Source organism: Bos taurus, chromosome 10, assembly GCF_002263795.3.
Source record: "Bos taurus isolate L1 Dominette 01449 registration number 42190680 breed Hereford chromosome 10, ARS-UCD2.0, whole genome shotgun sequence".
NCBI lineage: Eukaryota > Metazoa > Chordata > Mammalia > Artiodactyla > Bovidae > Bos > Bos taurus.
In genome coordinates this window covers 50,804,341-50,817,382 of record NC_037337.1, presented here as the reverse complement: position 1 = coordinate 50,817,382, position 13,042 = coordinate 50,804,341, and the positions used below count along the sequence as shown (strand labels likewise).

The following is a 13,042-nucleotide window of genomic DNA, read 5'->3' as shown; positions in this document are numbered from 1 at the left end:
AATAGCCCTCCCCAACCAGAGACCTAACCAACAGATATAGAACATCTCATCCAACAGCAGCAGAATACATATTCTTCTGAAGTACACACAGAACATTCCCAGGATAGATCATATATTAGGCAACAAATAAGTCCTAAGAAATTAGATCGAATCATGTCAAGTAGCTTTTCAAACCAAAGTGGTATGAAACTAAAAATTAATGACAGGAGTAAATTTGAAAAACTCACAAATATGTGGAATTAAACAACACATTCCTGAACAACCAGTGGGTCAAAGAAGATCAAAAGGAAGATTTTTTAAAATCTTGAAACAAATGAAAATGGAAACACAGCATATATAGACTGTAGCCCCCCAGGCTTCTCTGTCTGTGGAATTCTCCAGGCAAGAATACTGGAGTGGGTTACCATTCCCTCCTCCAGGAGATTTTCCCAACCCCAGGATTGAATCCAGGTCTCCTGCATTGCAGGCATCTGAGCCAGCAGGGAAGTCCACCAAAACTTATGGGATGCCACAGAGGCAGTTCTGTGAGGAAATCTGCAGTGTTAAATCCTTACATTAAGAAAAAAGAAAGACTTTGAATAAACAACCTGACTTTATACCTCAAGGAATTTTAGAAAAAGAAGAACAAATTAAGCCCAAGATAGCAGGAAGAAGGAAATGATTAAGATAGGCCAGAAATAAATGAGAGAATAGTAAACAACAGAAAAAAAATGGGGGAAAATAAAAAAAGTAATTGTCAAGCCAAAGAGACAAAACTTTCTCTAGACTAAGCAAAACAAAAAGAGGGTTCAAATAAATAAAATTATTAATGAAAGAGGAACTACTACAACAGACAACACGGAAATACAGAGGATCATAAGAGACGGCTACGAACAATTGTATGTCAACAAATTGGATAACTTAGAAGAAATGAATAAACTCCGGAAACAAGCTACTAAGACTGAATCATGAAGAAATAGAAAATCTGAACAGACTAATGATGAGAAAGGAGATTAAATCAACAATCTAGAATCTCTCAACAAAGAAAAAGTCTGGGACCAGATAGCTTCATGAGTGAATTCTATCAAACTTTTAAAGAATTAATGCCAGTCATTCTCAAACTCTTCCAAAAAGTTGAAGAAAACACTTCCAAACTCATTTTACGAGGAGCATTATTCTGATAACAAAACCAGATAGACACTACAAGAAAAGAAAATTATTGACCAATTATCTCCGATGAACATACTTGCAAATGCTAACAAACCAATTCAACAGCATTTTAAAAGAATCATGCACCGTGGTCAAGTGGAATTTATCCCTTAGATGCAAGGATGTTTCAATATATACAAGTCAATCAGTGTGATACATCACATTAACAGAATGAAGGATAAAAACGATATCATCTCAGATGCAGAAAAAGCATTTGACAAAATTCAACATCATAATAAAGACTCCCAACAATTTGAGTATATTAATAGAATGTATCTCAACATAATAAAGGCACATATGACAAGCCCACAACTAACATAATACTCAGTGATGAAATTCTGAAAGCTTTTCCTCTAATATCAGAAGTAAGACAAGGATACCCATTCTCAGCACTTCTGTTCAGTATAGTGCTGAAAGTCCTGGCTAGAGCAGCTAAACAAGAAAAAGAAATGAAAGACATTCAAAACAAAAAAAGAAGCAAAGTTATCCCTGCTTGCAGATATTATCTTATAGAGAAAACTCTAAAGACTCCTTCAAAGAACTGTTAGAATAAATGAATTCATAAAAGCTGCTGTGCTCTGTGGTCAGGCCCCCAGGTCAGGTGGGTCTCCACAGTTGGGCAGGGCTGCTGGCTTGACTTCCTGCCCATGTAAGGCTGAGAAGCTTTGTTTTTGATGATATGACCAGGAAGTGTACTTATCACTTCAGTGCATGTTCCATTGCCTGACTTAGTCATATGGCCACACATAGCTGCCAGGAGGGCTGATAAGTGTGGTCTTAACTAGGTAGTTGCACACTCAGGTCACATTTGAGGATTTCTTAATAGGGAAGAAGAGGAGAACAGATATTGCAGAGAATTGGGGACTTATACCACAGGGGGGGTATACATTTTATTATTTTTATTGTTAAGTCACATATATTCTTGTGTACTTTTATTGTTTTCATAATAAAAATAATTCAAATGGGGAGGCAGTGGGATGTTATTTTAAGGTATTTGGAAAGGGAGAGGACTATAGGAATGGAAATTTGAGTTTTTAAAAAATTCTCTCTTTGATTTAAACTAAGAAATATCTTTATGGGACAAGAGCAATTTGCAGAACATAAGAGAGAAAGGGATCCAGGCTCCAGTCCTGGGAGAAAAGTTGGAGAAGGAGAAAGAGTCCTGGGCAAGGAGGAGCCTAGAAGAGAGCCAGGCTACTGTGTCCTTTGAGCCAGGAGTGGCCTGGGCCTTTTAAGCTGCAGAGGTAGGCTCTTGGAGCGGCTCTGCATGTGACGCCTTGGTACGCACACTGCCGGGCCTGCACGGGTGGGAGTGCTATCAGGCGCTTTTCTGTTATATCCTCCTCTTCTCCTTCCTTCTCAATTTAGTGCCAAGTGCAATTCTATGAAAAAGGTAAACGTGTAATTCTCAGTGAACTGAATTTAATGCTTACGTATTTCCAAGAGATTTGATAGAGACAGAGGTTGTTTGATGTCATTTTAAAGTTGTTTTATGTATAACAGCTAATTTTTCTTGTTTTAGATTTAAAGGTACAATCGAGGAACTCAGTAACCAGATTTTATCTGCGCGGAATTGGTTGCAACAGGAACAAGAACGGATAGAAAAAGAACTTTTGCAGAAAATCGATCAGCTCTCCTTGGTTGTTAAGGAAAACAGTGTAGGTATTGATGTTCAACCATAACATAGTTAAGTTATTCGGTGAGACCTGCAATGTTTGAATAATACCTTGTAACGTATGTTTGATTTATTTAGCATTACATTAAGCTGTTAATGGTTGTTTCTTGCCTTATAATCTCTTTCCATGGTTCATACTGATTCTTTGTTATAAAGAGACAGAGCACTTTGACTTGTTTTGATTAACAAAGAAAAATAATAGAAAATTTCAGTACTTTCAACTAAGACAAATCCAAATCAAGACCTTAAAGAACCAAGTTGTCCAGCTGCATTTCCAAATAAAAATAGCAATTACATATTTCATCTTAGTTTTAGTTTCATGGTCTGGTCAAAGCCGCCTTGACTAGATTTCTCCCCCCAGGCCCCTCCATCACATTATAAACCCAGCATGAGGGGTCACAGGGCAACATCTAAACAGAATCCAGTTTTCTTCCTTCTCATTTCACCCTACTCTCCTGTAGGCCTAAGGTTTGCAGAAGTGCTCAAAAACCATACCCAGAAAGCCTTGCATGTATAGTATTCAGTATCAGGACTTGGAAAGCAAATGCTTTTTGATTTGGTTATCTAGCCTGACCTCCCTCTCCCTTCTCTTTTCTTGCACTGCTTCCTCTCCCTTGGACTTTGATGGAGCATAAGTGACTGGTGTAGATTGCATCTCTGGCTCTGCTCTCTCTTGATGCCGAGCTGTTGAATTGCAGACTGTGCACTGGGCACATCACGAGAGTTTTGTTATGCTTTAGCCCACTTACAGCTTGGTATCTGTAGTCCTGGCCTCTAAAGCTTGCCCACAGACCCAGATTCTCATAAGAACCAAGCGTGATGGAGAGAAGAGGAAAGAAAATGTTCTTTTTGAACTGTTTCTTTACATGTCTCCATATTTTTGTCAGATCTGCTGATTGATTTGTAGTCATCTGTGTCTTTGGATCACTATTTTTACATCTGAGGTGCCTTAATAACTAACAAACTCCAGGATAATGGTGACTTTAATATGATAGAAGCTTATTTATCTTTCACATAAGAGAAGTCTGGGTATAGGGATTGCAGGGCTGTTATGGTAGCTCATCAATCCTCAGTGACCCATGATCTTTCTGGCTTACCAGTCCTAGAGAGTGACCCTTGCATACATAGTTCAAGATGGCTGCTAGAGCTCCAGCCATTACATCTGAATTCCAGGAACAGAAGAAAGAAAGAAGAGGTTTTTTTTATTAATGTCTCAGCTATTTTTGTTTTTTTAAGTTTTCCTAGAAGTTGCCACGTATGTTTATACTTATGTCTCATTACCCAGAATTTAATCATATGGCTACACCAAACTCAAGAGACAATAGAAAAGGTAATCTTTATTCTGAGTGCCCTTATACCCAGCTGAAAACTGGAGATCTGTTATGGAAAAAGGGGAGAGTGGATATTGGGGTGAGCATCAAGCAACCTTTTTGATTCTGTTCTCTGCAGATTGTTCTTAAATGATGATATTATGACTGATGTGAATGCAATGCAGACTCTTTGGAGTAATCACATGCCATTCTTATCATGGATCTCAGGGAGCCAGTGAAAGGGACATGGAGAAAAAGCTCAGCCAGATGTCAGCCAGACTGGACAAAATAGAAGAGAGTCAGAAGAAGAATATGGAGGTACAGAGGACAAAACAAGAGGAGGAGAAGGTGCATGGGCGGATCAGCAAGCTTGAGTTACAGATGACCGAAGACATGAAGGAAATGAAAGCCGAAGTTGATGCAGGTAGGTCAATAAGAAAACAATTCTTGTGCTTCATTTTCTGTATGATCTAAAAGTCAACTAATTAGTATTCCCCCACAACTACCTACAGACCTGGATAATGGAATGTCCTTAGGTAATTTTCCAAGTAGAACTAAAATATTGCTTCAACTTCAAGGACATGAAGACAGATAGACCTCGAGAGACAGGCGAACAAACCTAAAATTGCTTAGCTTGCATACATAGCTTCAGTGCCATCTGCAGATTCTTTTCTGATCATAGCCAAGGTCAGTATGCCTCAGAAATAAGCATATATCTTTGAGAGGCCTTTGAAGGCTTATGTTATACTGCTGGCAGTATCCCACCATGGCAGTGAATGGTATTCCTCTGCTCAGAAGCCCACAGGGCTCATTCTTCCACACTTGTTAGGAAGACAGTGTCAGAGCTGATTTCAAGTTTTAAAGTGCTGCCAGATAAAGGAGGTGTTAGATTTACATTTTAAATTTTTATGTATTTGGCCGCCCTAGCTCTTGGTGGCAGCTTGCAGTATCTTTTAGTTGTGGCATATGGTTCCCTGACAAGGAATTGAACCCAGGCCACCTGCATTGGGTGTTCGGAGTCTTAGCTACTGCACCATCAGGGAAGTCCCGAGAGGGATTAGATTTATACTCTGAACTCTAGAATACAGAACTGGGACCAATAATCAGAAGTTACCTGAATACATATTATAAAGCAGAAGTGTCTACAGTTAGAAGTCTTAGAAAGACACGGGTGCTTTGTGAGCCTGGGAGTTCTTTACTGAAAGTATTTAAGTGAAGGTTGGTTGACCATGGTCAGGAAGGAGAAGACAGTCAGGTAGTATGGGAAGGGGAACTAAATTATCTCCTGATTCCTTCCTGTTCCTCTGGTTCTGTGAATTTTCTTCATGGAATTGTTCTATTTTGGCCACATGAGAAGAAAAGTAGCCCCATCCCAAGAATAATTTTGTTGTAACCACCATGGAGTCTCAAGAGTTGGGCACAACTAGACGGCTAACACTTACTTGCTTATTTAACTACCGCAAGTTAGTTTATTTTATTTAAAGAGACGCTGCCATTAAATTTATGACTTTTAGAACTTTGTGGAGATAAAAGTGAATTTTCTTTCTTGGTCTTTTGGGCTAGTAGAGTATGATATTTGACTATTTCATTGGTGGTTAATGAGATGGTGATAAGAAATGCATATGAGCCTTTAAAAAATTAAAAACATTTACTTTTTCTTGTTATGAAAACAGATTTCTTAGTGGAAAATCATAAAACACAAAATGTATTTTAAAAAACCCTTCTATTATCCAGAAGTCTTTTTTATGTATAGTATCTTTCTATACATGTAGGATATATATATTATTTTGTCTGTGCCACATGACTTGGGGTACCTTAATTCTCTGACCAGGGATTAATCTGGGGCCCTCTGCAGTGAAAGTGTCCAGTCCTAACTACTGGTCTGCTAGGGAATATTTAATAAGTAATTTTTATACTTCTTTTTCTTGAATTGTTGCATAAAGAAAATTTTTTGAGAGAAAATTCTAAATTTGCTAAGGAAGGCAAGATAATTTTGACATTTATTTTAACACATTATCGACCAGGAGTTTTTTGTTGTGGCTGATGATTTGTTATGTAAGTGAATATTGAAATGTCTTCAGTCTGTAATATTTGGGTAACAAAAGATGTATTAATACCTCTCTGGTAAATAAGATATTAAAAACCAATAGAAATACAGAATAATATGAATTTTATTGGGTTTTTTTTTCTATTTTGCTTTTTATTTTGAAGTAATTTCAAATTTAGAAAAACCGTAAGACTAGTCCAAAAACTATACATCTTTCAATTAGATTCAGCAATTGTTAACATTTTGAAATTTGCTTAATGTATATGTATGTATGAATGTGGATGAATATAATTTTCCCTGAATCATTTGTGAGTAAGTTGCAGAAGCCAGAATACCTTTTTACCCCTTTGTTATTTCAAAGTATATACCCTCAGAACAAGCACATTCTCTTTTTTAAAAAATTATTTATTTATTTTAATTGGGGGATAATTACTTTACAATATTGTGGTAGTTTTTGCCATACATCGACATAAATCAGCCAAGGACATTCTCTTAAACAACTGTGTTGTTATTTAGTCACTAAGTTGTATCCGACTCTTTTCTGACCCCATGGACTGTAGCCTGCCCGTTTCCTCTGTCCATGGGATTTCCCAGGCAAGAATACGGGAGTGGGTTGCATTTCCTTCCTCAGTGGATCTTCACAAGCCTGGATGGAACTTTCCTCTCCTGCATTGCCAGGCGGATTCTTTACCACTGAGCCACTGGGGGAGCCCTAAACAAGTATCCTACTATGTACTATTGACATTTTTCAATATTCAGTTTTCAAATTTCACCATTGTTTCCTTTACGTAGCAAGCCATCCCTAGTCCAGGTTCTCATCCAGAATCACTTCATCATATTTAGTTACCACGTTGCTTATCTAGTCTCTCTTAATCTGCATCAATTTCACAGTAATGTTGTCATCATTAAAGAACACAGGCCAGTATTTTGTGAAATGTCCCACCGTTTCGGTCTTCTTGCTTCTTTTTAATTCGATTCAGGTTGTGTGTTTTGGACAGACATGCTGCAGAAGTGATGTGTCCTTCCCAGGGTTTTTTCTTTCAGTACCTTAATTATATCCTGCCATTCCCTTCTGGCCTGCCAGGTTTCTGCTGAAAGATCAGCTGTTAAATGCATAGAGTTTCCCTTGTATGTTACTTATTGCTTCTTCCTTGCTGCTTTTAATATTCTTTCTTTGTGTTTAACCTTTGTTAGTTTGATTAATATGTGTTTTGGTGTGTTTCTCCTTGGGTTTCTCTTGTATGAGACTCTTGCTTCTTGGACTTGATTGACTATTTCCTTTTCCATGTTGGGGAAATTTTCAACTATAATCTCTTCAAAATTTTCTCATACCATTTCTTATTCTCTTCTTCTTCTGGGACCCCTATAATTCAAATGTCGGTGCATTTAATATCTTACCAGAGGTCTCTGAGACTATCCTTAGCTCTTTTAATTCTTTTTACTTTATTCTGCTCTCCAGCAGTTATTTCCACAATTTTATCTTCCAGCTCACTAATCCATTCTTCTGCTTCAGATATTCTGCTAGTGATTCTTTCTAGAGTATTTTTAATTTCAGTAATTGTGTTGTTTATCTCTGTATGCTAATTCTTTAATTCTTCTAGGTCTTTGTTAATTGATTCTTACATTTTCTCCATTCTATTTTCAAGGTTTTTGATCATCTTTACTATCATTATTCTGAATTCTTTTTCAGGTTGTTTGCTTATTTCCTCTTTATTTGGACTTCTGTGTTTAAGTTTGTTCCTTCAATTATGCATTATTTCTCTGCTTTTCATTTTTTTTAAAAACTTATTGTGTTTGAGGTCTCTTTTTCCTAGGTTTCAAGGTTGAATTCTTTCTTCCTTTTGGTTTCTCCCCTCCTAAGTTTGGTCCAGTTTTGTGTAAGCTACACATAGGGTGAGATTTGTGCTGAGTTTTTTTTTTTTATTTCCTCTGATGGGCAGGGCTGAGTGACGTGGTAATCTTGAATGCTGAGGATTGGGTTTGTATTTTTGTCTTGTCTGTTGTTTGGATGAGGCGTCCTGCACAGGGTGCTACTGGTGGTTGGATGATGTCAGGTCTTGTGTTCAAGTGGTTTCCTTTGTGGGAGTTCTCACTATTTGATACTCCCTAAAAGGTTAGGAGTTCTCTGATAGTCTAGGGTCTTAGAGTCAGTGCTCCCACTCCAGAGGCTCAGGGCTTGATCTTTTAGCAGACTGAAACTGAAGGACTCTACTTCCAGTAATGATGTCATGAAGCAGTACTGAAATCCCTTCTCCAAAATCAATGTGAAGAAAGAAGACCATGAGCATCCTACTAAGGGAGACACAGAATTTAGCTTCTTGAGTCAGAGAGCACTTAGGTGCAGACAGCGCTGAGGTGGTCTATCTTAGCGTGCAGAGCCCAGGCTTCTTTCCAATTCCTCATCAGGGGTACGTAATGTTGGATCCTCCCAGTGTTGGTGAAGATAGCTTTGACCCTTGGTTAAAGTGGTGTCTGTCATATTTCTCTATGGTAATATTTCATGTTTCCCTTGGTATCTGTAGGGAGACACTGTGAAACTATGTAACTATTCTGTTTCCCATTAAACTTTTATTCCAGTACTTTGAGAATCTATTGATAATTTTTGCCCAAATCAAGCAGTAGTATCTGCTGTAGGATTTGATACAGCATTGTTGTTGTTGTTTTTTAATATTAACTCTTGTGAAATTTACCCTTTCTTAAAGGGTTTACCGCCATCTATGAAAGCATAGGATCCCTCAGGCAAGTTCTCGAAGCCAAGATGAAGCTGGACAAGGACCAGCTACAGAAGCAAATCCAACAGATGCAGAAGCCAGAAGCTCCCATGTGAAGGGACTCGGGACATGGACCTCAAAGGTGGTTTTGCCAGTGGGGCCAGAAGCTGGATACCTCTGTAGCCAGGCTGTCACTACATTCAGGATTGTTCTATTCATGGTGTGCATGTGCCAAGAAATGTTTTCATGGGTCTAAATGTTTACCTTGAATCTTGAAAACACTCTTCTTTAAAAGGATTACATACAATTTTTACCACTTTATTCCACTTACCTAAATTCAAGTGATAATCCTTCCTTCCCTGGATTTTAAAAGGCTTTTATCCCTTTCATTTTATGAATGAAAAGACTTAGCAGTTTCCCTTTGATTCATGATGCTCTCTAGCCAAGACTTTACTCTTGAAAATGTCATGGTGATTTTTTTAAATTAAGAAACTAATGAATCATCTTGGGAATGTGTTGCTCCTCACTAAATTTAGAGAATGTTTTAATGGATTAGAATTCAACCTTTGAGTCCATATTTGGATTTTATTATTGTTGTCTGTGCATTTCTTATATTGGTTCTCTTCTTGTAAATCTTCTGTCTTTTGTAGGGGGAGGGGATTTAACATTTGCGAAAAGAATCTACCACTTATGCAGTGAAAATAGTTTAAAAATTGATAACTGCCATATAGATTACAAATTAAAATGGAAACTTAAGACAGTTACTAGATAATACAAGGCACAATTATCTGTATCAGCCACCTAGTTATACCAGGTTTTAATACTGAAAGCTTTTTCAATTATCCTTTTTCAATTAAGCTTTTTCAATTATTCACAGCCTATATAGTGATAGCCATATATTCAATAATGGAATGGTGGTAATAGTGTATTACATAATTGATTGTTCATTAATCATATGGGATGTGAAAAACTTTCAAGCTTTTTGATCTCCTCTCTAAATTTTTCCAAAATTGGCACAGAGTGCTAAAGGTTTATATACAATTATTGTAGCTGTATTCTTGTGCCTTGGTTTTATCACATCAGTGCACTGTACCCTATAGAAGTTTTGCAGACAAAATAGAAGGCACAACAGCACATCAGAATTATGATGTAAAAACGGGATCCTATGTATTTTTTAAATGTTTTAAAAATTTTATCACTGTTATGATGTTAATCATTCAGTATCATTAATGGAATAGAAATTCATACTTTTGTATGGTCAGAAAATCAAATTGATACTGCATTTATAACAATGTCAAGAAATGTTCATTTTGAGCAATTTCGTAGATGATGGGTGTTTTTTTTCAATCGCCATATTTGATTAGTCGTTGGAAATTGGCACCAGTGGTATCTGTTCACCTGTATATGTAACAACTAACAGTGAGACACGTGCCATTCCGAACTGTGAGGGTACCCAAGAAAAAGCAAACAGGAATACTTTGAAAATTTTAAAAACTGTTTTTTTGTCTGCCAAGGACTCAGGAAAATTAAAGCATTTTCTATTTTAGAATAAATCGTGAATGAAATCTGTAACTGGCTATTACTGTTTACCCATATAAATTATGCTGCTGAAGTACATAATAGTTTACCCTCAATGGCTTGACAAAGTTTTTTCTTTTTAATTTGTACCTGAGAAGTCATACAAAGAATATGTCATCCAACATATATTTCCTTATTTTGTCACAGATCTTCCCATCTCTATTCAGGAAGACTGCTTCCACTTAACAATGAAAAAAAAAAAAAAAGTTAATGCTCTTTTGCAATTACAAAGTGAGTTTCTCTTTGTGATCAAGTAACCGTGTTTATACAGTTCTCCTGGTTTAAGCACAGACCAGCACAGACAGCCTCGGCTCCTCAAGCATCTTTCTCCTCTGGGGGCCCCGAGGAGGAGGAATCAGCACACGTCACACCTGGGAGAAGGGGAACTGGCGGGACCAAGGTCAAGGGGTGACCTGACCAGGTGATGCTTCTGTCCCCCTCTCGGGAGTTCGGCGGGGATTCTCCCCTCTGGCTGATTGAAATCACCTGGGCACTTCAAAAAGCTGTCAGTGCCTGGGCTGCTCCCCCAGACCAGCTAAGTCAGAAGCTCTGCAAGGGGATGCAGGCAGCCGCACGCGTCAGAGGCCCCCAGGTGACTCACGTGTTGTGAGTCCCTAAGCTCCACGTCCTCTTTTCACCAAAGTTTAAATGAGAATCAGCTTCCCTGTACTTTCCTTTACCAGAAATTTGCAATAAAAAGAATAAAACTTCCAAATCAATGTGGTGTATGATTCTTAAAAGCCTTTTCGTGGGCGGTAAATTAGGGTAAAATACGGTAGGAAATCTTGCTTCCTGGGGAAACATTTTGGTGGTTGCAGTAAAGTGCTCTGAGTCCTGGCAGAGCTGCTGGGACCTGGAAAGTCACAGGGAGCTGCTCCATCCTTGGGTCTCCGGAGCTCTGGGTGCCGTCTCGTCTCTGAACTAATGGCAGCGGGCAGTTCCCAGCATGTGTGGTATGCCCACGTTGCGACCTTGGTGGGTATTTGTTCATTTAATTATAACAATAGTGCATGGAGTTGAATACTGTTTGTTTCCGCATTTTACAGATGAGAAAACTGAGTCACGTAAAGGCGAAGCAACCTCCCCAAAATCCTGCGGCTGGTAAGTGGGAGCCATGATCCAAACCAGGCAGCTTACTTCCACAGTCTGGATGCCTAACCAGTGCACTCCCCTACCTCTAAAGATACAGCCTTGCTTCCCACATAACTTGGACTTGCCAGACCACTGACTCCAACCCCATCTCTGTGTAACCTTACAGTTCTGCCGTCTGAGTCCTTTTGCATTTTAATGCTCCAATTCCAAGGGCTTCCCAGGTGGCGCAGTGATAAAGAATCCACCTGCCAATGCAGAAGATGGAAGAGAAACAGGTTTGATCCCTGGGTCGGGAAGATCCCATGAAGTAGGAAATGGCAACCTGTTCCAATATTCTTACCTGGAAAAATTCTATGGACAGAGTAGCCCCAGTCCATGGGGTCACAGATTCGGAGAGCACAGCCCATGGGAGAGGCAGTCTTACTACCTTTGCTTGGTCAGATGTCTTCCTCTGGTGGTTTCAGTGAAGGTGGGGTAGTTGACGCCACAGGACTATAGTATCACAGGCATTTCATCCCCTGTCTTTAGATGTCCAAGGTAGTGGCTCTGTGCATTTGGGGATGGGTTGTATTGGGTGAGTACATAGCAGACAGAATAAGAAAGACAGACCCCTCTAAATTGTGGTCATCCCACTAGGCTTTCAGCCTGAAAAAAAAAAAAAAAACAATCACATACCACTCAGGACATCCTGGGAGCTCAGTGGTAACTATGGGGAGTTTTTCTGTTACTGCTGTGTGACCTTGGGCAGTTCTCTTAACCTCACTGAGCCTCATTTTTCTTATCTGTAGAGTGGAGATTATAATAAAAGAAGGAGCTGGTTTATCACTTTCAAAATGCTGAAGTAATTTATGCAATATTGGGTATCAAGTGGTTTGATGGGCCTGGGGGATTAATATTGGTGGTGAGACAGGAAATATATGGGGGTCCCTGTTTTGGTCCAAAGTGTCCCATTATCTGTGGGGACTGTATGGGCAGTGATTAATCTCTGAAGAAAGTGATATCCTAGCCTGAGACAGGAAAGAACAGTACAACCAGGGTGAAGCTGTTAAGATCAGCGTGGGGACAGTCCCTAAGTGTGGGGAAGGGCAGGGCAGATCCTTAAGTTGTTGGTCTTATCCATGGATCAGAGCTGGGAAAGACAGACTCCAGGTGAAGAAGGGTAAAGGTAGATAGGGAGGCTGAGGGTGCAGAGCCCAGAGTTCTAGTTGGGAATTGAAAAGCAGAACAGGCGGGGCTGTGCCCAAGTGGCTGGTTGGCATTTGAGACTTGTTTGTGTATAGATTGTATCAGCCCAAGTGTCCACTGACAGTTGAATGGAGAAGTAAAACCTGGTGTATGCATACAATGAAATACTCTTCAGCCATAAGAAGGGAGACAGTTCTGACACATGCTACCACAAGGACACTATGCTAAGCGCAATAAGCCAGTCACAAAAGGGCTA

At 39.0% G+C, this 13,042-nt stretch overlaps 1 protein-coding gene across 2 annotated transcripts in view; it reads left to right on the top strand.

Annotated features, from left to right (window-relative positions):
* Nucleotides 1-11,228, top strand: part of FAM81A (family with sequence similarity 81 member A) — an 85,705-nt gene extending 74,477 nt beyond the window's left edge. For both annotated transcript variants that reach the window (XM_024998005.2, XM_024998006.2), the window contains exons 7-9: nucleotides 2,711-2,846; nucleotides 4,402-4,597; nucleotides 8,923-11,228. In XM_024998005.2, coding sequence (XP_024853773.1) covers nucleotides 2,711-2,846; nucleotides 4,402-4,597; nucleotides 8,923-9,047 — 457 coding nt within the window. In that variant the 3' untranslated portion in view covers nucleotides 9,048-11,228. The remainder of the gene's footprint in view (nucleotides 1-2,710; nucleotides 2,847-4,401; nucleotides 4,598-8,922) is intronic.
* The last annotated feature ends 1,814 nt before the right edge of the window (nucleotides 11,229-13,042 follow it).